General features: G+C 41.5%; 1 protein-coding gene across 31 annotated transcripts in view; it reads left to right on the plus strand.

The window, feature by feature from the left end:
• Positions 1-21,237, plus strand: part of LOC133463999 (ankyrin-3-like) — a 136,011-nt gene that overhangs the window by 86,813 nt on the left and 27,961 nt on the right. For 10 of the 31 annotated variants that reach the window (XM_061745886.1, XM_061745909.1, XM_061745901.1 and 7 more), the window contains 14 exons: positions 309-410; positions 3,194-3,292; positions 4,949-5,146; positions 5,462-5,560; positions 6,005-6,103; positions 6,214-6,312; positions 6,432-6,527; positions 8,251-8,323; positions 8,513-8,569; positions 14,613-14,736; positions 18,115-18,217; positions 18,878-18,928; positions 19,564-19,673; positions 20,497-20,529. In XM_061745886.1, coding sequence (XP_061601870.1) covers positions 309-410; positions 3,194-3,292; positions 4,949-5,146; positions 5,462-5,560; positions 6,005-6,103; positions 6,214-6,312; positions 6,432-6,527; positions 8,251-8,323; positions 8,513-8,569; positions 14,613-14,736; positions 18,115-18,217; positions 18,878-18,928; positions 19,564-19,673; positions 20,497-20,529 — 1,343 coding nt within the window. The remainder of the gene's footprint in view (positions 1-308; positions 411-3,193; positions 3,293-4,948; positions 5,147-5,461; positions 5,561-6,004; positions 6,104-6,213; positions 6,313-6,431; positions 6,528-8,250; positions 8,324-8,512; positions 8,570-14,612; positions 14,737-18,114; positions 18,218-18,877; positions 18,929-19,563; positions 19,674-20,496; positions 20,530-21,237) is intronic. The other 21 variants (XM_061745893.1, XM_061745904.1, XM_061745902.1 and 18 more) reach the window with 15 other exon arrangements.

Below are 21,237 nucleotides of genomic sequence, written 5' to 3' on the forward strand. Positions count from 1 at the left end.
CTTTTGGTTATATGTTGATTTTTCTTTCGGAGGGTGGGGAGGTAAAATATTATTTTCTAACTCTAATACATTGTACAGCTCAAACCTTTCCCCAAAAAAGTTTTGATTGCTTATCAATTAATAATTTACATAGAACAATTACAAGCTTAGACATTTTGGTATGTTATTGTTGTTCCTGCAGTGAAACCGAAACAAATGCAACTATACTTTCTGTATTTGAATACCACTTTTCACACTCCTCTCACTTCCTGTACTCTACATTTACACGCAGTCTTTTATCTTTACCATGCATCTTGTCTTGTGTCCAGCAGAAAGGGTTCAGTCCGCTGCATGTAGCAGCGAAGTACGGCCAGATGGAGGCAGCCAGTTTGCTTCTGCAGAAGAGAGCCCCACCTGATGCTGCTGGAAAGGTGAGGTGTTCAAAAACATAACAACAGCAGAATGCTTTTTTGTTACAGGGGCAAACTGTGTCAGATTTTGAAAATTAGTTCTCAAATACACTTTCACAATTCCTGTGACCGGGAAAAAAGAGCTGTGAGATGCACATATTCCCGTAAGCGCAATATTTAGTTTGTTGATGTTTTGGAGCTTTAATCAGACTTCCCGTTGAGAGCTGAGAGGCAGATGGCTGAAATCAGGAAGTCATTCAGATGCAGTGACCATATATCATTCTGCAAGCCTTTCTCTCCATTTCTTTGATCCCAGCTGTCTGTAAGAAAGTAAACAGACTTTTATTTTTCCAAGCTGCAGCTTGGCACAAGGCCTGTGGGGGTAATTACGGTGAGAAGTGGGAAGCTTTGTCTGATCCCTGTGCAACACAGATGCCTTTCCTGTTGCAGAACCTTGCAGGCAGATTTTCCCTTTTCTGCCCTGACACATATACACACATGCAGCCACACCTTCTTAGCAGAGGCGTACTGAATCCAGTGTGTGCCACCATCCGAGAGCATTTAACATAATCGCAGTTAGGTATGATAATGAAGCTTTTACAATGCAAGGTGCTGTCACGCTAAAATCATCCCTGCTGTCAAGCACAAAAGGCAAAATTAGGACCTCATCGTTGTCTGATTATTAATATTTGAGTTCAATGGGAACAAAACAATTTCATATTTTTTCTACATTTATCTTTTTACATTTTCCTGTAACGGCCTTGATGAATTGAGTTTGGAGTATAAATCAAGTAGTTTGACACAGGAGGTTACTCACCACGCCTGCACTGTTTTTAAATTATACTTTTTAGAAATGCTTTCCTATCTAGTTAAAATCAGTTTTATGATTTTTTTTTTTAGTTCTGGCTCATTTATAACGTTGTAGTATCAACTTAAACAAACAAATTCATCATGATGCCTTGTATACTGGCAACAGCTGCGAGGTGCTTACACAAATATTTCCATACAACTGATGAGACATCTCTTTTTCCGACCAAACCAGCTGCTAGCGTTCAGCGCTTGGAGCCCCAAAAAGAAAGCAATCAAGTTTTCTGTTTCTGGCAAGCAGCAACAAAGTTATTGCACAGCATGATGGACTTCATTTTCATACCTGACATTGTGCATCGTGGATTATGAGCATTTTGCACGGCATAATGTGTGATGATTTATTGTGCAGCCCTGCTGTGTAATGGGGTATGTGTGAGACTAGAGGGACTTTTCCATATTTACCTGCTGAGGGTGGACACTCATTTTGTCTGTGCTGATTTTACAGCTGAGCTAAGGATTCGATGTGAAGGAGGAGAAATTTAGTGGGAAAAAAATCGAATACATGACATAAAATTTAGGATTCATTTTTTTATTGATGAGAAAGGAGTCACAATTGATGTTTTAGTGGATTAATTACAACAGTCATTCATGTATGATATGGAGCATAGTTTCATATTGACAGTTTTAACAAGTGTTTTTTTGTGTCGTAATTACAATGTAATTGCTGCTCTTCACCTGTCATGAGGTACACATTTAAAAAATGCACTAGAGCAGTCATCAGCAATCACATAACAAAAGTAACCTGTAGACTTTATAAATATAACTTATTTTTATGAACAAAAACGCCAGAACTTCTTCTAGTAATGTACAGTACACCACCTCCCTGGATGTTCTGACAGCTACAAAAGTCAATGCTGATTTTACTCCACTTTGTTCTGCTGTCATTTGTTTTGTGTGGCAAAGGAATATATCTTCACAGCTTTTTGATGCAATATTGTGTTTAGCAATGATTTATTAAATGCATCTTGAATTTTAAACAACTGAAGGGAATCTTTAAATAATCAGAACCCTATGTAAACTGCCGCAGGCTCACTGATTATACTTTTTCCTGCTGTTCAGTGAAAAGGACACATTCTGCTCATCTCTGCTTGAGCCAGCCTTAGCTACAACCTTGATTTAACTCAGTTATTTACTGCATTCATAGTATTTGTACATTATATGTAGATATCAATTGACATAGATATACCATATAGATATATTTTATAACAAAACATTGCTTTTTTTGGACACATTTACTCACATCCTCATACATATCCAATACAATTCTGATATGCGTTAAATTCCATATTTGTAATGCCACCACAGGATTTAAAAATGTTATTTTTCAGAGTACTCACAATCAAAGTGACGAAGTAGTCATGCATGATAAGTCAGTGTGTTACTCCAAAAAGTGATTATGATTCTCTCAAGATTTATATCAATTAAAGGCAACATTTTCAGAGTCTGCTGTAGAAAACGGTAATCCGTTGTGTGGTTGTATTCTGTTAGGGGCTCAGCTTCCAATATTTCCGTGATTCTTTTACACGTTTATTTTTTGACCAGGTAAAAAAACACCATGGTGATCTCTACTACATCTTTTCTTTTCAAGAACCTGATAAACCTTGTAAGGATATGTTTATGGAGCTTTTTCAGGTGTCCCATTATAGATCTCAGAATAAAAAGTTATGTTTAACTAAGAGATACTTTTCAAAACAAAATTGCTGCAAAGTTGGCATTTTCATGGGCCAACAAGGCTCTCCTTATGCTTGTCACTCTTTTATTTGTCCAGAGGCTAAATACCTTTGATCAATTTGAAGTCCATCTCCCTCCATCTTCCATTTTACTCATCAGTGTGTCTGTGCTTGTGTGTCTAAAGTGATCTTCTAATCTTGTGTTGCATGCATGTTTGTATGGATGTGTTTCTGCATTTGTGTGTGGTGGATGGTTGGGTGTTTCAGAGTGGGCTAACTCCACTGCATGTAGCCGCTCACTACGATAATCAGAGAGTAGCGCTGCTGCTGCTGGATCAGGGAGCTTCCCCACATGCTGCTGCCAAGGTATCCACACAAACACACGTAAACACTCACGCTAAAAGGATTTCACCGGCTCATGCCTTCCGTGCCATTTGATCATTAACAGTGTCCCGTACGTGGTGTTCATGTGTACGTGTCCGGATCTAACGCTTGCTCATTTTCTCCTGTTACACTCTGACTTTCTCTGGTACTCAGCCACATCTTTGAAATCCTGCAGTCAGCCCAGAGAGATGTATGGTCAAGTTGTTGTTCTGATACCTGTGAGTTTTAGTAGTCTGTCAAAACCACAGTCAAGTATGAGAAGAAATGCAGAGCGGATGAAAAGATGGCAGGATATGCCTGTTTTTGGTCAGACTGTCCAGGGACATCCTGCACGAGGGAATAAAGACTTGAGAACCTAATTTATCTCTGTTCCCTGTCTTCCTTGGGCTAAACCAGCTCTTCATTAATTTGTATCCGTCTCTGCTTTTCTTACCTCCCTCCTACACTTTATTCTTATCTCCCTGCCTCTTTTTCTCTCAGCTGATCCATCTATAAATTGTATTGTTGTTTGGCTTGATTCATAGGAGGAGTGGAAAGTGTCATTTTGAGGGATGGAGTAGATCTTGCCTCACGCTTTCCAAGAAATTAAAACAGATCTGATTCAAAGAATGAGGAGCGTTTGGGATTTGCATGGCCTCATTTGTACGCATTTAGAATGGCAGAAAGCCATTTACAGACAAAAAGGCTTTAAAAATGAACAGAATGTGACTCTCAGTTTTCTTTCTCTCATCTTTTGCTCACTCTCATTTCAACTAACATCTCCAAATTCCACTACAGATTGTAAGGCTGCACAGAAATGTGAATAAAGCCTTCCTTATACCACCAATGTAGCAGTAAACGAGTCCCCTGCTTTAATGTTGTCGCTCATGTTTTTGTCATAATGGCCACATTGAGGACAACCAGAATGGTGACTGTTTCTTTTCAGCTGCTCTCTTGTCCCTTCACATTGTCTCCAGTGTTTTTTATTGTTGTGAATGTGTCTATCCAGAACAAGGGAAACCTTATGTCTGAGGTCTCAATTTCCCATTCACAAGCTGTTTGATAAATGGCAGCGTCCCCCTCATGATGAATATGATATGATCCTTCAGTTCATTGTGCCTGATATGGTTCCCTTATGGATGTTTTTATATATTTGTTGTCATGTGTTAATGATTTGAAAGCTGAGAAGTGAAAAATGTAGTTTCTGGTCAAAATCTGTTTTCTGAATGGTGAAGTTTCTGAGCCTGAATAACACGACATCATGTTGTATTCATTGTACCTCAGAAGTGAATAGCTCAAAACTTTGCAATTTAAATATTTAAATAATGCTATTCAAAAAACTAAACAAAGCAAAACACCCTGGAAGAGAAGGGTTGGAGTCCAGTTGAAACTCCACCCCCTCAAAATATGCTCAATATGTCCCTTATGTCTAAAAACACATCACAGATATTTGTCTAAGACTTTAGAAAAATACTAACATAAATCTTTCACAAAAACACCTAATGGACCCCCCCTCCTTTTTTGTGGTAAACTGAGCATAAACCTTCCAAGTTAATTGTTAATTTAGATTAAAACAGACAAAGTAATGCAACAGCCATCAGATCCAAAGATGAGCTCAGTCCAACCATGTAACGTCTGTGTTTCTCTTGCTTTCCTCAGAACGGCTACACGCCCCTCCACATCGCTGCCAAAAAGAACCAAATGGACATTGGCACCACATTGTTGGAATACGGTGCTGACACCAACGTGGTGACGCGGCAGGGCATCAGCCCCATTCACCTGGCAGCGCAGGAAGGCAGCGTGGACTTGGTGTCTCTGCTGCTGGCCAAGAACGCCCACGTCAATGTTTGCAATAAGGTGAAGAACGGCCTTTTTTTTTAAATATAGACTGCCCTCCATCCCAAATGAAGACGTGTGTTAGACATTCATGCGACTAGTCTTCAGTCTTTTTCAGCATTACGTAAATAGTTGGGTTAGGGGGTTTGTATATGGTTTAATACTTATCAGTATGCTGGTATTATATAGGTATAAAAATATAAAATCTCAGTGAAGTAGAAGAACTGATGGCTCCTGAGACTTTTCAATATCTTTAGCTTTGTAAAAAACATGATGTGTCTTAATATGTATTACAACTATAATATATGAATTTGTGTGTACTTTTATCATTTACAGAGTGGACTTACACCACTGCACTTAGCAGCTCAGGAAGACAAGGTCGGCGTTGCAGAAGTCCTGCTCAACCACGGGGCTGACGTCAGCCCCCAAACAAAGGTAAAACTCTCTCAATTTGGACACGGATGGTTCCATGCTGTAAACACAAAACATAGAGGTCTCTGACACCCTTCTCTAGTTGAGGATTGGTGCATACGTAATTGCACCCACTATATGTGTTTTTCTTTTTTCTTTATCAGTCAGTCGGATGTCAGATTAACTGTAAAGCATGTTTTACTCAACTGTCGCAACAATGCTTTACAAAGCACAGATGCAAAAAAATAGCTGAAACAATTAAAAGCAGCATCGAAAGTAATTCTATCCAATGCTCAACAAGCAACTCCACTCTATCCCAGCTGCAACCCGACTCCGAAGCCAGAGCACTTGTGTTCTGAATTTATAAAAAAGCAAGAACAAACAAACAGAAGGAGCTGGAAAAGATATTTATATCTCATAGTTTTATTGTGAGTTTTTTTGTATTTACTGCTTTGTCCTTTGATGCAGATGGGTTACACGCCACTCCACGTGGCTAGTCACTATGGCAATGCAAAGATGGCAAACCTCCTGTTGCAGAACCGCGCCAACGTCAATGGCAAAACCAAGGTAGACAAACCTGCACACAGGTGCAACAGACATCTTTCTGTATTAACACAATTCCTTTGTTCGTCCTCAAGACTAACCGCTCTTGTTTGTCTGTCTTTGTGTTTTTGTAGAATGGTTACACTCCTCTCCACCAAGCAGCTCAGCAAGGCCACACCCACATCATCAACTTGCTGCTTCAATTCGGCGCTTCGGCCAACGAGCTCACCATGGTGAGCGCTCAACCACAACCGCCAAGACTTATTTTTTAACCTCATCACGAGCTAAAATACTGTATCTCCCCCTGTGATTGTATCTGTGATTGAATTCCACTCTGTCCTTCACTGGTCAGAATGGCAACACTGCCCTGTCCATCGCTCATCGTCTGGGGTACATCTCTGTGGTGGACACGCTGAGGCCGATGACAGATGAAAACCTGACTGCCATGGTGAGACACTGTCTTCTTAGCAAGACTGTTTTATCAAGTATAGTGGAATGCAGATAGTTTCATCAAACTTATATTTTGTTTCTGTGACTTTTACAAAACAGCCTCTACAATGAAATGGTTAAGGTTTCTGAATACTCAGACATGCAAAATCCTTTAAAATTATTTTGCTTCAGCTCTCTGAGTTTAACTGACATGCTAATGGACAAAATTTTGCATCACTAAGATTTTTGAAGACACTTCACTTTACATCACTGTGAACCCTCTGAAACATCAAACCCACCAGGAGCTTTAAAAAGTATATATATATATATATATATATATATATATATATATATATATATATATATATATATATATTATAAAAGTAATTAAAAATCACATTATTAATGAAACGCAAAAACTGGAGGAGGAAAAAAATATTGAATTTCTGATTTTTTTAATGGATCTTTGAACCAAGTTTCATTCTAAAATTGCAAAAAAAAAACATCAATAAGTTTACCAAAGTGTCTCAGATATTGGTACTATGAGATAGCATGTGAAGTCATAATCTCTCATTTACAAAAGGATTCTCTTAAAACAACTCTCTGATCTCTAACTGGGAGACAAATCCATATGGTGACTAGGATTTTGTAGACGACTGCGTAAATCAGTTTCAGTTGCCGCTTGCAAACATGTTCAGATATGTTTTAAGAGAGTGTAAGCTCCAGCAGACCGCACGATCCGCTCCTTGCCAAATAACAAGGTGGCCAACACGCCAGCTGCATAAGTGGAGCGAGTGTGTGAATACTACGGAAAAGCTGGCAAATCAGTCAGTCACGCTCTGTCACATGTGTGAAGATGTCCTGATTAGGAAAGGAGAGAGAGAGAGAGAGAGAGAGAGAGAGAGAGAGAGAGAGAGAGAGAGAGAGAGAGAGAGAGAGAGAGGAGAGAGAGAGAGAGAGAGCGAGAGAGAGAGAGAGAGAGGAGAGCGAGAGAGAGAGAGAGAGGAGAGAGAGAGAGAGAGAGAAGAGAGAGAGAGAGAGAGGGCTTAGATTGGAGCTTAAGGTTTCTCCTCATTTAACCGAGGTCACTTTCAGTGATCTTCCCAACACATTTGTGTGTGTGTAAGGAGGCCGAAGAGTAAGAAGGACAGAAAGACATGTATAAGGATGAGGAAGAGATTGCAGGAGAAAGAGGTCACTGAGGAACCGGCACAATCACCAAAAGAGCGGTGCGATTTCAAAATCAAGGTCATGTCCTGTCTGCACAGAGACCTCTGTTGTCGTATTGTTTCTCATGAATCCTCACTGCAGCATGTAGGCCCGTTGCAAGTGAGCTTGTGGGTTAAAGAGCCTTCAAAAATAATTTTTGCTTATGTTTTGCTATGACAAGAACCACAATGTCCCTCTGAGGAAACATATGTAAAGATCTTGCTTTACGTGAAATGTATCCCTGTTTTCATCCAACAGTAAACTTCAGAGAGTGGACACATAACTTATATAATGGTGTGCTATAAATACTTCAGGATCAATTAGTTCATAGTGTAAAAATGTGCAGCATCTAAAAAACAAACACTGATGATGTCACAATATTTTAGTGGAAATGAGTTAAAAAAAATTACATTTTTATGTGATAATTTCACAAAAACAGCCGTATGAATATAGATTTTTTTATTCACGATTTAGTCCATTTGCAAGTAAATGTGCATGTTTTTAACCAGATTTTTCTTTCTTCTCATATATAGAGTGCTTCAGAAAAACACAAGATCAACGTCCCAGAGACCATGAATGAGTTCCTTGACATGTCAGATGATGAAGGTATGTGAAACATCTAAAACACTCTCCTTATTGTCATTTCATGGTCAGTAGCAAATGTCTGTCTGACTGGTTTTAATCATCATCATCATCATCATTTTGTTGCATGTTTTCCATTCCCTGTGTGCTATGGGATGTAATGTTCATTAACATGCGCATGTTTTGCTGTATGTGTATCCATATATCACACAGTCCGGGCCAATGTGCCAGAAACTCTAAAAGAGGAGTCTTTTTCAGATGTTGATGAAGGTATTTGTCGCCAGTTTAAATTTGCTGTGATCCTTTGTTTGTTTGCTTTCCTTTAACATAGTGCACATCTGCAGACTTCCCCTGCGCAGAGCTAACTCCACACGTCTTTTCTCTGCTACTTCTCATCTTTATGGTTTATTTTTAATGAGAAAATCAGAATACATTGAGCCAACAGCCAGAACTCATGCTTTCCCATCACACTGACTGCTTACATTTTTGTGTAGCTATTATGCTGTTAAACCTCATTTTTTGTATTAATTCTTATATTTGTGATAAAACTACATTCAAGGATGAAGAGAATCAGACAGAGTATTAGAGTTTACTTTGTTGTAAATCCTCAAAGAAAGTATAAAATCTCAGCAGTTGAAATTTATCTTAAAAATACTTTTAAACAGCAAGCATGAAGTTCACAGAGTTTCCACCTTGAACCCAGCAGCTCCTCACCACACTGCTGATGTTCTTTTTCAACTAAACCTACTTTATCACAACAAAAAGAAACTATAAGTCTCATGCTGCCTGATTCTCCTCATCCAAGAAAATGAGGCGTTCACCCAAATATGGTGTGGAGAAAATGAAACCAAGGTTATTTTAACTGTTTTATAGTTCGGATGACAGACTGTGGAGAGAACTCACTTTCACTGTACAAATTTGACATTAGAAACAGTAACACTGTTCACAGCAGAACCGCAGTTGCAGAACTGCAGAGTCATGATTGTGGTGCAAGTCACATTACATTAGGCTGCACACTTCAGTCTTCTGCACTTGTTTTGGAAACACGGAGCCAACATGTTTGTAAAATTGATGAGCTTGTTCGTGGGCCGTTGCTAGGAGACGGCCAGGAGGTTAGATTCTTTGTCAGGTGATAGAGCTAAACTCAACATCCTAATGGGTATAATGTGCTGTCACTGACATAGATGAATTATAAAAAGATATAAATTATAAAACTGAGTCTCCATGGCTTCATGTACTTAAATTAAATTGTTTATCCAGGATACAATTATCAACAGTAAACTTTTGAAGTGAAGACTTTCCCTCAGCTCTCTTTAATCCTGCAAAGGGAAACCAATCATATTAAGTTTCAGGTTTGAGTGACTGTAACAAGTCCCTGTGGATGCTGTGTGTTGTGTGTTTGTGGCTTGCCCATGCAATCACATGCTTATCTCATGCTTACTACAGACTCTCCACTGCTCATGCTCCGTCTTTAGAGTGGCCTCATGCTTAAGTCAGATCTGCTGTATTCTCAGTGTGAAGTATCCTCCAAATTGCCCACAGCAGAGGATATTGCACCATCTCTCTGTTTTCTGCCTCTTACATAATTGCCCATGAATTCAGTTATTCTTGTGCAAGTTTTGGATCCTTGAGTACAACAGGAACAGTAGGTTGTTACCAGGGGCGAAAATCCCGTTTCATAGTTGGGGGGGACAATAAACAGTAAAATTTTAGAGAATAAATCCAGGGGGGGGACAAGGAATTAAAAGTTTTAGCCTTCCTTTAATACAGCATTTTGACATTTTCAACTCTATCTCGCAAACAGGCAGAAGACCTTTCTTAGAGTAATAAAAAACAATGGTATTAGGTGGAAGGTGGCAATATTACAGCACATCTGACATAATACACTGCAAAAACCCCAAATCTTAACAAGAATATTTGTCTTATTTCTAGTTAAAATGTCTCATTTTTAGTTAAAAAAAATCTCATTACACTTAAAACAAGACTCATCACTGGAAAAAACAACAATTTTCACCTGTTTTAAGTAGATTTTCACTTAAAATAAGTAGAAAAATCTGCCAGTGGAACAAGATTGTTTTGCTTATAAGATGAATCTTGTTCCATTGGCAGATTTTTCTAATTATTTCAAGTGAAAATTTACTTCAAACAGGTGAAAATTGTCAAATAACAAGTTATTTTTCTGGTGATGACTCTTGTTTTAAGTGAAATGAGATTGTACAGTTTATTATTATTTTTGATTTCGGTTTCGGCCACAAATTTTCATTTTGGTGCATCACTACTAAATACTACTGCATTGTTCCAAAATTATTAATTCTGTCTCAAATTATTCTAGGGGGGGACAGCTTTACAAATGGGGGGGACTTGTCCCCCCAGTCCCCCCCGGGATTTTCGCCCCTGGTTGTTACTCAAAAATGTAAGAAAGTTTAAAGTGATGTATTTGGAGAGTATTTCGTCATCATTAACATGGACACCTCCGTTTGACGCGCAGCCAGACGCCCTCGGTGATTTCCATCATAGCGGAAAACAGGCAGGGAAGTGTTCAGAGAGAGTTTGCCCCCTCTCTCCGTCACTGTCTCCTCTATGCTGGGTTTCCCAGGCATTTGCTCAGATGGCCTGTCAGCTGACTCTGCTGTCCCTGGAGCCTTAAACTATTGCAGTGGCGCTCCTCGGTCGGAGTTTGTTGGATGTTGCTAAACAGGGAAGCACGAAGACTTTCGCTCTTTTGCTCGCATTTGTTTTTTCTCTCTTCTTAATCCAATGAGCCGAGCTTTGTGTGAGCCGCCTTGCAGGGATCATTAACCCTGCTGTGGTCACCAAAGTCATATGGCCTTTTTTTAACTTCTAATGTTTTTTGTTCTGCTGCTTGCGCAGCTTTTCAACGGCCAGACGGGAATTTTCAAATAAGTTTTTGGATGGCAAAGATGCGCACAAGAGCCGCAAACGCGCGCCCCGGCTGGAGCGCAGTTCGGTGTCGGAGGTGAAGAGAGAGAGGGCAGACTTTTCCATCAGCACCACCAGCAGCAAATGGACTTGGTTATTTGATCGTCTCAGGTTCTGCGTGGATGTTCGGTTTTAGTCGGGGACAGAACTCGCTCGGGAATTAGAAAAGCAGGGCTGTGATCAATATGGCTTCGTTGGAAAAAGGTAAGACTCTGGAGCAACGGAGGGGATTTGAGTTGTAGATGCGAACACAAAAAACTTTGCCATTTATTCATTTATTCGTTGTTTTATTTTTCCATTTGTCTTTGTCAAATAATATGGACTTTTCCAAAGTGTTCCAGGTGATGCTTTGTCTTATAAGAAAGGCAACATCAGTGTGTGTGTGTGTGTGTGTGTGTGTGTGTGTGTGTGTGTGTGTGTGTGTGTGTGTGTGTGTGTGTGTGTGTGTGTGTGTGTGTGTGTGTGTGTGTGTGATGATATATTATTATAGGAGCGCCAAATAGAAATGGCTGTAGGGGGGGGGGGGGGGGCGACCCCACAGGAAGTCAACATGTCACTTTAGCTATCATTATAGCTAAATTGCAACAAATATTGCAACGTGGGGGGGTGCAGCAGTAAAAGTGGTAATCACAAAGGCTTGTACAGAAATTCCTTTTAAGGGAGATGGATTACGCCGTCTTTCCATCTTGATAAATATCTGTGACATCCTTGGGGCGAAATACACATGGGATACAGTACAAAATAACCCTGTCCATAACAACCATGCCTTTGAAGGTTTCCAGTAGAAGGGTTCGGGTAGTTTTACAGGGCCTCAGGGAGCATGTGTCTCCATTACCAGGAATGGTTCAATGAGAAGTTTTGGGAACTTCTTTGGGGCAGAGACAACTCCCTGCATGGGGTTAGGTAGGCTACTTCAGCACGGCCATGGAAAACTGCTGGATGGGGGCGATGTTGACTCAGTGCTGATAAGGTATGCTGTGTAGGAGACGACGTTCAGACCTGTTGATGTCGTCTGACTTCAAGTCTTCCTCATTCTTCCCCATTATCACTGTTTTCTTGTGGTCCTATTCTTCTTTTGTTATTGGCAGTTGACAAACAGCAAAAGTGGTGTGTTACTACCACCCAGTAGCATGGCATGATAGTTTGCAAAGTCAGTGGATCCTACTGGGTCCAACACTGTACAGGTGCTACAATGGCAGAAACTTTGGAAGAAGTTGGCCCTGTTAACGTTCCAGGCTTCTGGATTTTATTCCAAACACCCCTATTTAGAAATTTGTTTATACGGGTTATGTGTTGCCTCTCTTGAATTGAAATGTATGTAGCGTGGACATAAAGATGATAATGCTTGATAATTCTAGTCTGATCTGTGATGTCTTAAGTCTCTGTAAATCTAAATGAGACATGGTGAGTTTTGGGGTAGGCTACTCCAAACAAAGTCATTGTTGTGCTATTTTTAAGTTATTGAGTTGGTAGAGAGGGCAGCACGATGGCTTGGTGGTTAGCACATGTTGCCTCACAGCAAGAAGGTTCCTGGTTGAACTCCCTGGCCCGGCTGGGGTCTTGCTGTGTGGGGTTTGCATGTTCTACCCGTGCTTGTGTGGGTTCGCTCTGGGTACTCCAACTTCTTCCCACAGTCCAAAAACATGAGTAGTAGGTTAATTGGTGATTCTATATTGGCTGTAGGTTTGAGTGTGAGTATGTCTGGTTGTTTGTATATATGTGGTCCTGCGATGGACTGGTGCCCAGTGTCCCTGCAAAGGATAAAGCGGTAATAGAAAATGGATGGATGGATGGAGTTGGTAGAGACTTCAGAAACCCAAACACATGGACAAGGACAGAATACATGATGCAGTCTTTAAAGGGGACTTATTATGAAAAACAAGTTTTTTCTTGCTTTAACATATATAAAGTGGTCTCCCCTCAGCCTGCCAACTCAGAGAAGGAGGAAAGCAACCAAATTCTGCAGTGTCTGTACAGCCCGCCCGGATGAGCCATCCAGTGTGATGTGGCTTCTACGAGCCGTTTAGATTCTGCTCCCTTTCGTTACGTAAACAAAATGCAAACCACGCCCACAACTATAACACCGTGTCCTAACTGCATGCGAGCGTCCGACTGCACTGCGTGATATCAGACGCTCTCTGTCCATCTCCCTCCAGCCAGCTGCCACTTTATTGAGGTTTTTGTAGTGAAGTGAGAAGGTATCATAGAAACGGCGCGGTGCGTCGCTCGCGGCCAGTTAGGACAGTCCAATAGAAAATAAAGCAATGGAATTGATTTTGTCGCTGATGCTCGCTCGCATCACATGCAGTTAGGACATAATAGTGTACGCAGCCGGCTGCTCTTCTGCCCAGAGCGATGCTTTGTTCCCTCCCCTGCTACACGTCATTCAGGCAGCCAATCAGTTATCAATTATCATAGCCTCCCCGCCCACTCAGAATCCCACATAGAGAATGAGGTCAGATAATGGGATGATAAAGAAATGGTTTAGAGGCTGAATTTCTAATTTATTTAGAAAAAAAACAATCAAAAGCTTGTTTTTAAGACACTCGAGGCCTGTTTAAAACAGATATTACAAGCCATAATAGGTCCCCTTTAATCTCAAAAACTCACTACCTTTTTGTGATGTAGTTTTATTGTGAAATATGACACCGGAAACGGTGTGATTTGCGTGCTGTACCTTGACGCCGGTGCTTATCGGGCTGGAGTGCGGCAGTCTAAGGCAGGGGGAGGGGCTGCGGTGCAGGAGCCGAGCGCTGCGGGCAGGACAGAGCCGGACATGCGGGAGAAGGGGAAGCATTACAGCCGCTCCGGCGGCTGCGTCGACCGGCGCGTCATCGTCCACCGCTCCGCCGATCGAGGTGCGCTGCGGCTTTGGAACTTTACGCGTGTTTTTATTCATGATCGAGGCTTTTTTTTTTTTTTTTGTGCAGAAATTAAAACCGTCTGGTGATGTGCTCTCTCTCTGCTTTAGTGATGGGAAAGGGGGCTGCGTTTGGTTTTACAAGGAGCGCTCCAGATATACCGCAAAGTGGCTTTACTCTGCCTCTGATGGCATTTCATCCCTTATAATAACCGTCTCACCTGCTAAACAGCTCCGCATCTGCGCTGCTCCTTCATGCTGTTGTGCCACAATCATGGGTTTAAAGAAAAGTTGCAGGGGGGCTTGCAGGGATGCTCGGGTCGTCAGAGCGCAGGGTGCTGATGATGATCCAAAGGCCCCTCTCTAAGTGCTTTAATCAAATAAGAGGAGGAATGATGATTACATTTAGGTCTTGTTTTTCTTTGCCCCTGTGCCGCATCGCATCTCTCCCCCCCCCCTCCCCTGGCTTTTGGAGTTAACAGGAGGATGTTGTGATTTTCATCCCTCCACCAGGTGAGGATGCAATGACCGGTGACACAGACAAATACCTGCGGCCTCAGGACCTCAAAGAGCTGGGGGACGACTCCCTCCCTCAGGAGGGCTACATGGGCTTCAGCATAGGAGCCCGCTCAGCCAGGTAGGCCTCTGTCAGCAACATCCAGTCAATGTTTATCTGATGCTGTAAGTGGGGTTTGTGACAATGCTCGCCCATTGATCCCGTGGCCACCTCAAGCAGATTGATCGATGATGCCATATCTTATAAGGCATTTGTTGATTTGGAACAGGATTCTACAATTTACAGTCTCGCCAGCTCGTAAATGTTTTTTGAACGCACACACATAGAATAAAGGAAATCACTAGAGGAAAAAAGTAGTTGGAGAGTTGCCATCCGGTGATTCAACCTGATAGAATGAATCAGCATTTTGTGTGAACCCTTCCAAGCCCAGACAAAAGAAAGGACCCATAGTGTAACAGAGGTGTGAGCTAGCTCTCCGTGTAAACAGCTAAAATAGTGGCCAAAGTGTGTTGTGGAAAACTGGCAGGCTCCAGTGAAAACACATCAGAGTGTATTGTGGCCACAGTGACAGATGGCAGATGCACTGTGATGGCTGGATTGATAAAAACAACAACGCTGACTGTGACTGGAAGCTGCCAGCATCAGCAGGCCACTGCAAACAAGGGAAACTCTGAATTAGATGAAGAATTAGAGCTCTCCATGTGAACAAGTTTGATGGAAAGCGTTTTCAGCAGTATGAAATAAATGATAAATGATAAATTGTGACGTAGATCACTCTGAGGGGTTTGAACTTCATTCGTACACATTGCAAGCATGTAGCGGTTATCACCGGCTGCTGTGCTCGCCTTGTTTTTGTATCAGGTGATTCCATGACAAAACACACTGCTTGTATGTAGCTGCATACATGTACCCATTTCTCTTTGCTGCAAACGTACTGTACTTGTCTTTAAAGGAGTGTGAAGGCTGTGAACTCTGTCATATGATTTATAGATCAGTTAATGTTTGATGCTGAGCAAGTTCTTTGCTTTTCCTTAGCTTTCTGTTTTATGACATCTGCATTGCTTGGTTTGCTTTTACTGGACGGGGATGCAGACAAACACATACTTATGTATACCTAGAAGAAGTCGTGCCTATTCGTAGCGCAACCATGCAAAAGCACAGCATCAATATCATACAGAATGTTAAAAAAAACAACAAAAAAACATGTCATGCTTGAATGCTTTCAAAATGCTTCGCTATTCACTCTTCTATTTTGTTCTTCTTCTTGTTTTCCTGTACCCTATCCCTCATTCTAGCCCTAGAATCAGGTAAGAAGAATAGTAGTAGTTGTGGTAGTGGAAGTAATAGCGGCAGTAGAAAACATTCGCTGTGAATTGTGTGTTTCCCTTGTCACCCCAAACGTAAACCACAGCCCCTCTGGTTTAAAACCTCCAACCCAAACCACTCGTCATCCACTGCACATTGTTGTCATGATGTTGTTGCTGTTTCACCTTTTGTGATGACACATTCAGTCTTGTATTTTTGGATCATCACTTTTGTCATCAGTCAAACCGAATCATCATATTAGATGTTAGGGACAAACATTTCTTTTATTTTTTTCTATACAGGTGTGATTAAGAACACAAGAAAAAAAAAGTGTTGTTTTTGTGAAGCATTTTCCCTCAGTTTTGGTTGTGTGGACTAATCCTCCTCTAACTGGGTTCGTTCTTTCGTGACTCGTCATGTGTTTGGAGCCACTAAGTGTAACTTCCAGGGATCAAACAGGTCATTGTACTGATAATCTCTCTTTGTGTACATTTTAGTAATTGGATATGTCCCAGAATTACTTGGGACGATTCTTGCTTTTTTAGTCACGGTTTTGCAGAGATGGAGAGTTCACGCCCCGTTTTTACTTGGACACGCATGCAGAGGTGTCAGCACTCACATGGATACACAATGACCCAGTTGTCAACAGTTGTCTTTGTGAGTCCACACCCACATGGCAGCTTAGAACCACAAACAACCAGAGAGGAAAAAAAGAGATGAAAAGGGAAGTCTAGCTTACAGTAATACAAAAATGAAATGAGTGATGTGGAAAGAGGAAGGGATGGCATAACGGTAAAGCTGCAAACATAGAACAAATGGAAAATAAACAGTTTCACTCGAGTGGATTGTGGAGCGAGTGACACTGAATAGTCACAGCCCTACCCCGAAATGGGAAGAACAGAGCAACAGAAAGAAGAGTCGCAAGCAGAAATAGGTAATTGGGAGTGATAAAGGACACAGAAGAATTAAAACAGAGAAGGAGAAAGATGGATGTCCAGGGAGGAGAGGAGGATGTGCAGAATGAGAAAGAGGGTGAAGCCGTGAAGAACAAACGGCGTCCGGGTGAGAACAGAGGAGGGGGGTGGGCTGGGGTATTTTGGGGGCTGCCATGCCAGCGAGTCCATTCAGTCTGTACAGAGTTGCTTGGTAACTTCGGGTAGGCCGGCTCTGCTGAATAAAGGGCTTCTCTCTGTGCTGAATACTGTGCCCACTCAAACCCGCTGAGCTCTGCAATTTCTCCCCCTCGCCCCCCCTCCCTCCTCCCTCTTGCGCTCTTGCACATGGTGCATCAATACACACATACAGTACCATCATTGCACACAGACACGACCATTTTCCAAGTCGCTCACAGTGTGTGAACTCACAAAAACGCCCAGTACTTGTCACCGATGACATTTAAGTGCTGATAAAACCAAGAATACACATTTTTGCATGATGCACTTTGCATCTTCTGAACTGATCAAATCCCTTTTTTAAGCAAAAAGATCACAGGAGAAAAGAAAAAAGAAAAAACATCAAAGGAATTTACGGGACTGCATTGAAGCTGCAAAAATAGGCACACATCACGGCACGCAGTCATAAAGCAGACTGCAGCAAGGCAGACGGAGATGACTACAGGCTTCCCTTTTCTGAAACAGACCTGGGACCGCCAAGCTTAGAACAGCGTTATGTCCGTCTTTTAGCTCATGTTGGATTTGACAGCGGAAATGTGCAAAACTGCGTTTCTGTTGCAATCTAAACAAACGTCGAAACTTTTCACTCTCACCTGCCAAGCAGGTGCCAATAGGTGCAATCCTTTAATCTCTCATATTTCATCTTTTAGATGTCCGTAGTGACACACAGTAGAAGGTGTGGTTCGTGGTGCACGCCCAGTAGATCTTATAGACCGAGTACAACAGCTGTCTTTCAGTCTGCACACTTCTCCTCTTCCTCTGTTCTCTATCTCTTAATGCAAACAAACTGACCTCAGTCTCATTTCCATCTCTGAATAACCTGCTCCTTGTTTAACTTCAGGCTCTTCCGCCTCTATCTATCTATTTTCCTCTTGACTCCTGGACTCTCTGTCCAGTAAGAACATCCTGGTTCCCTGGAGGTTGCATGTAGTAATGTGTTCCTTACTTTTTGTTTTGTGCCGTGTGCCCCTGCCCGTCACTTGTTGTTGCCCGTGGCGCTGGGTTGCATGGTAACCTGTAGCCTCCGCTCCTTCAGTTCGGATAGGTCCAACACGCTCAACCGGAGCTCCTTTGCGCGAGACAGTATGATGATTGAAGAGATTCTGGCCCCAACAAAAGACTCGGTAAGATGCAACTTATTTCTTCTTAATCTACCTGGCTTTTTGTCATCCTCTTAACTTCGACACTTTTCTCTCAGCCCATGTCCAGCTCTGACCATCTTTGTTGTCCTTGTTTGACTGCTTGTCAAACTCAAATGTGTTTTTTTTTTATTATCAAGTTTGTTTAAGACTCTCAAAGACTTTAAATGTTTTATGTCTCTCCTGACCACAGCGCGGGCCGGTTAGATTGGAGCAGAGTAGCTTTAGCACGCCAAAAAAAAAAGGAACTACTGTTAACGCCATGCATGCTTTAGCCAGAATTTTGAGGGTGGGTTCATAGCGCCTTGAAGAGGAGTGTACTCAAACCTAAGGGCTTGTGGAGGGCTTTCTCATGGAAAACTACAGTCCCCTGCAGAGCTCATCCGGCCTATCCCGTGCTCGTGTTAGCTGTCAGAAGTTTATTATAAACAATTCAATAAAGTAATTCACCACAGTCAAGTAAAATCATGTCTTCTCCCATTAATACTTGTATCTGATTAAGATAAATTAAACTTTTAAGGAGGAAAAAAAAACTTTTTTTTTTTTCTTTGATTGGCTAAAATCCTTCAAGCAAAATAGGTTAATTTGACTGGACCGTGAAGTGTTCCCATTGCAACGTCTGAACTGTGTTTCTTCTTCCTTAAGCTCCAGAGTGTCTGTAAAGACATTTCCTACTTGGTTGATCCACTAAATAAGGTATAAATGTTGATGGACGTCATCTCTCCAGTCACTTTCACCATCACTCCGGTTCGGCTCCAGCTTCCATCCAGTTTATTTATGGGTTTTTATTTTCGTATGTTTGTTATTTACGGTCCATGTCATTCTCCTTCCTTAATTACCGCTGTTTTTTTGGCATGGTTATTCCCATGGTTCTGTCGCTGTACATAAACTCCACATTCCAGTATTCACACATGATCTATTACTAAAGTTGGCCTCTGGTGTCGTTTTTTTTTGGGGGGTTGGGGGGTTGTTTTGGTTTTGTGCATCTGAACTACTTTTGTTCTTGTATGCTAATGTAATAATTTGTTATGTCTTGTTCCAAATCCGATTAGTTTTTGTGTAGAAAATGAAAGCTGTAAATGTTTTATACTATTCATGAAACAAGGGTAATGAAAACAGAGGCGGGGGTCATTTTTAATGAGATTGATGGCTTTCCTTTTGTTTCATTCACTTGTTTTACTCTACATGGCCGGTCGGTCTGCTTTCTGGTGTCCTGATCTCTTCCATCTTAACTTGTTTCCTTTTGCATCCATGCCTGTATTATTCTTCGTCATGGTTTTATCTCTTGTTTCGCTTGTTTTCACCTATGTGTTTGAATGTTGTTCTCCCAGCACCTTGCCGTGACCAGAGACTACAGCTCAGAGTGCATGCGGCGCTACAGCTGGACTCCGGACACCATGGACCACAGCCACAACACCGCGTCCAGCCCCATTCACTCTGGGTAAGAACACAGGTGCTACCTGTCAAGATAGTGCTTACCAGCATGCCCACACTTAAAAAACACATATTCTGCATGCACATCCATACAGCTATTGCATTAAAAACACTGTGCAATAGATGATTTTTTTTCTCCCCCCACAAAGAGTCAATATTCAGCAAAGCCTGCAGCACTGGTGCAGACAAGGAGCAGTGCTGTGGGATTTCTGCAGTGCTGCTGCTGCTGCACACATTACATTACAGAAACAAAAAGACACACTTCACCTGGCTAAGCTCTTGTGTCATACCACAAGCCTGGAGACGTGGTCCAGAAGTCTCTTCATGTTCACCGACACTGCTATTTCTGTCGGTACACAAACACACCACAGGCTCTTTTTGAACTCACGGTGAAGTGGCTTATGGGTTTCATTTGGATAAAGTGATAAAAAAAGAAATACTGCTTTCATGTCATGCACACACTTTGAATATATAGCATCGTAAAATATGACGGCCTGCTTTAAAAAAAAACAGGGAAAGAAAATATTTGGTGTTATTCTGACATTGAATAGTGGCCAATTATCATGGCCAATTTTGGTTGTGTGTTTTCTTTGGCTCATTTCTTGCAAATTTGTCTGGAAGTGTAGATATTGTTTTGCTCATTGTCATTTTGTCCTCAGTGTCTTGTTTTTGTGTCTTCCTTGATTTTGTTTTCTCCTCTGCAGTAGTTTTTAGTCCCCTTTCATCCTCAGTAGTCGTTACAGATCCCAACAGTGATTTTCAAACTCTGATACTAAAACTAGGTTCTGGGGGTTTGCCTCCTGCATTGTCTCCATGTGTTTATTTTGCAGCCTCTCCTCCCCGCTCCCTCAGTATGACTCCAGGTGATGACTGAGTTCGCTGCTTACACCCATGATGCCGCAGTGACGTCACTCACTCCTCCACCTCTGTCTCCCTCTCATCTCGTCACTGTCTCTTCTCTCTCCAGTCTGTGCTCATCTCATCCGTGTGGTCTGGTGTTTCATTTGCACCCCATAGACATTAGAAGTGTGTTGGGAGACTTTCGTTTACGTGCCATCCCTCTCTCACTCTCTCAAAGTGCACATAAAATATAAATCTTCTACAAAACCTTTTAAGGATTCTGCTGTTTTTAGCATACACTGTAGTAGAGAAAGCAAGTATGTAATAACACGTTTCTTTGCATTGATGCAAACTCATCCTTCCTCATATTGAACATCAAAACATGCTGTTGATTTGAAGAATAGGACACACAAGGCAGCAGTCACATTAACCTAATCTTGGTGAAACATTTGTGAAGTTTTAAATATATGATCACTGGACTTTGCTTTAGAGGATCTGAAACTTTGACACAAATCTCACTTTTCAGCCTCTGGAATGGAAACTAAACGTTCTGCCGCCTTGTTAACACTGTTTAGTTTCAAACTGTGTTCAGTATCATAAATGGAGGCAGCTGAAGGCGTGATTTGCCAAGTTTCAGAACTCAAAGCATATTTCTTCTTTTATCTACTGACCTGTCTCCTGATTTCTCTCTCTATCTTTCTGTTTTTGCTCCCTCCGTATTACTTTATTTG

This window comes from Cololabis saira, chromosome 17 (assembly GCF_033807715.1).
Source record: "Cololabis saira isolate AMF1-May2022 chromosome 17, fColSai1.1, whole genome shotgun sequence".
NCBI classification, from domain to species: domain Eukaryota; kingdom Metazoa; phylum Chordata; class Actinopteri; order Beloniformes; family Belonidae; genus Cololabis; species Cololabis saira.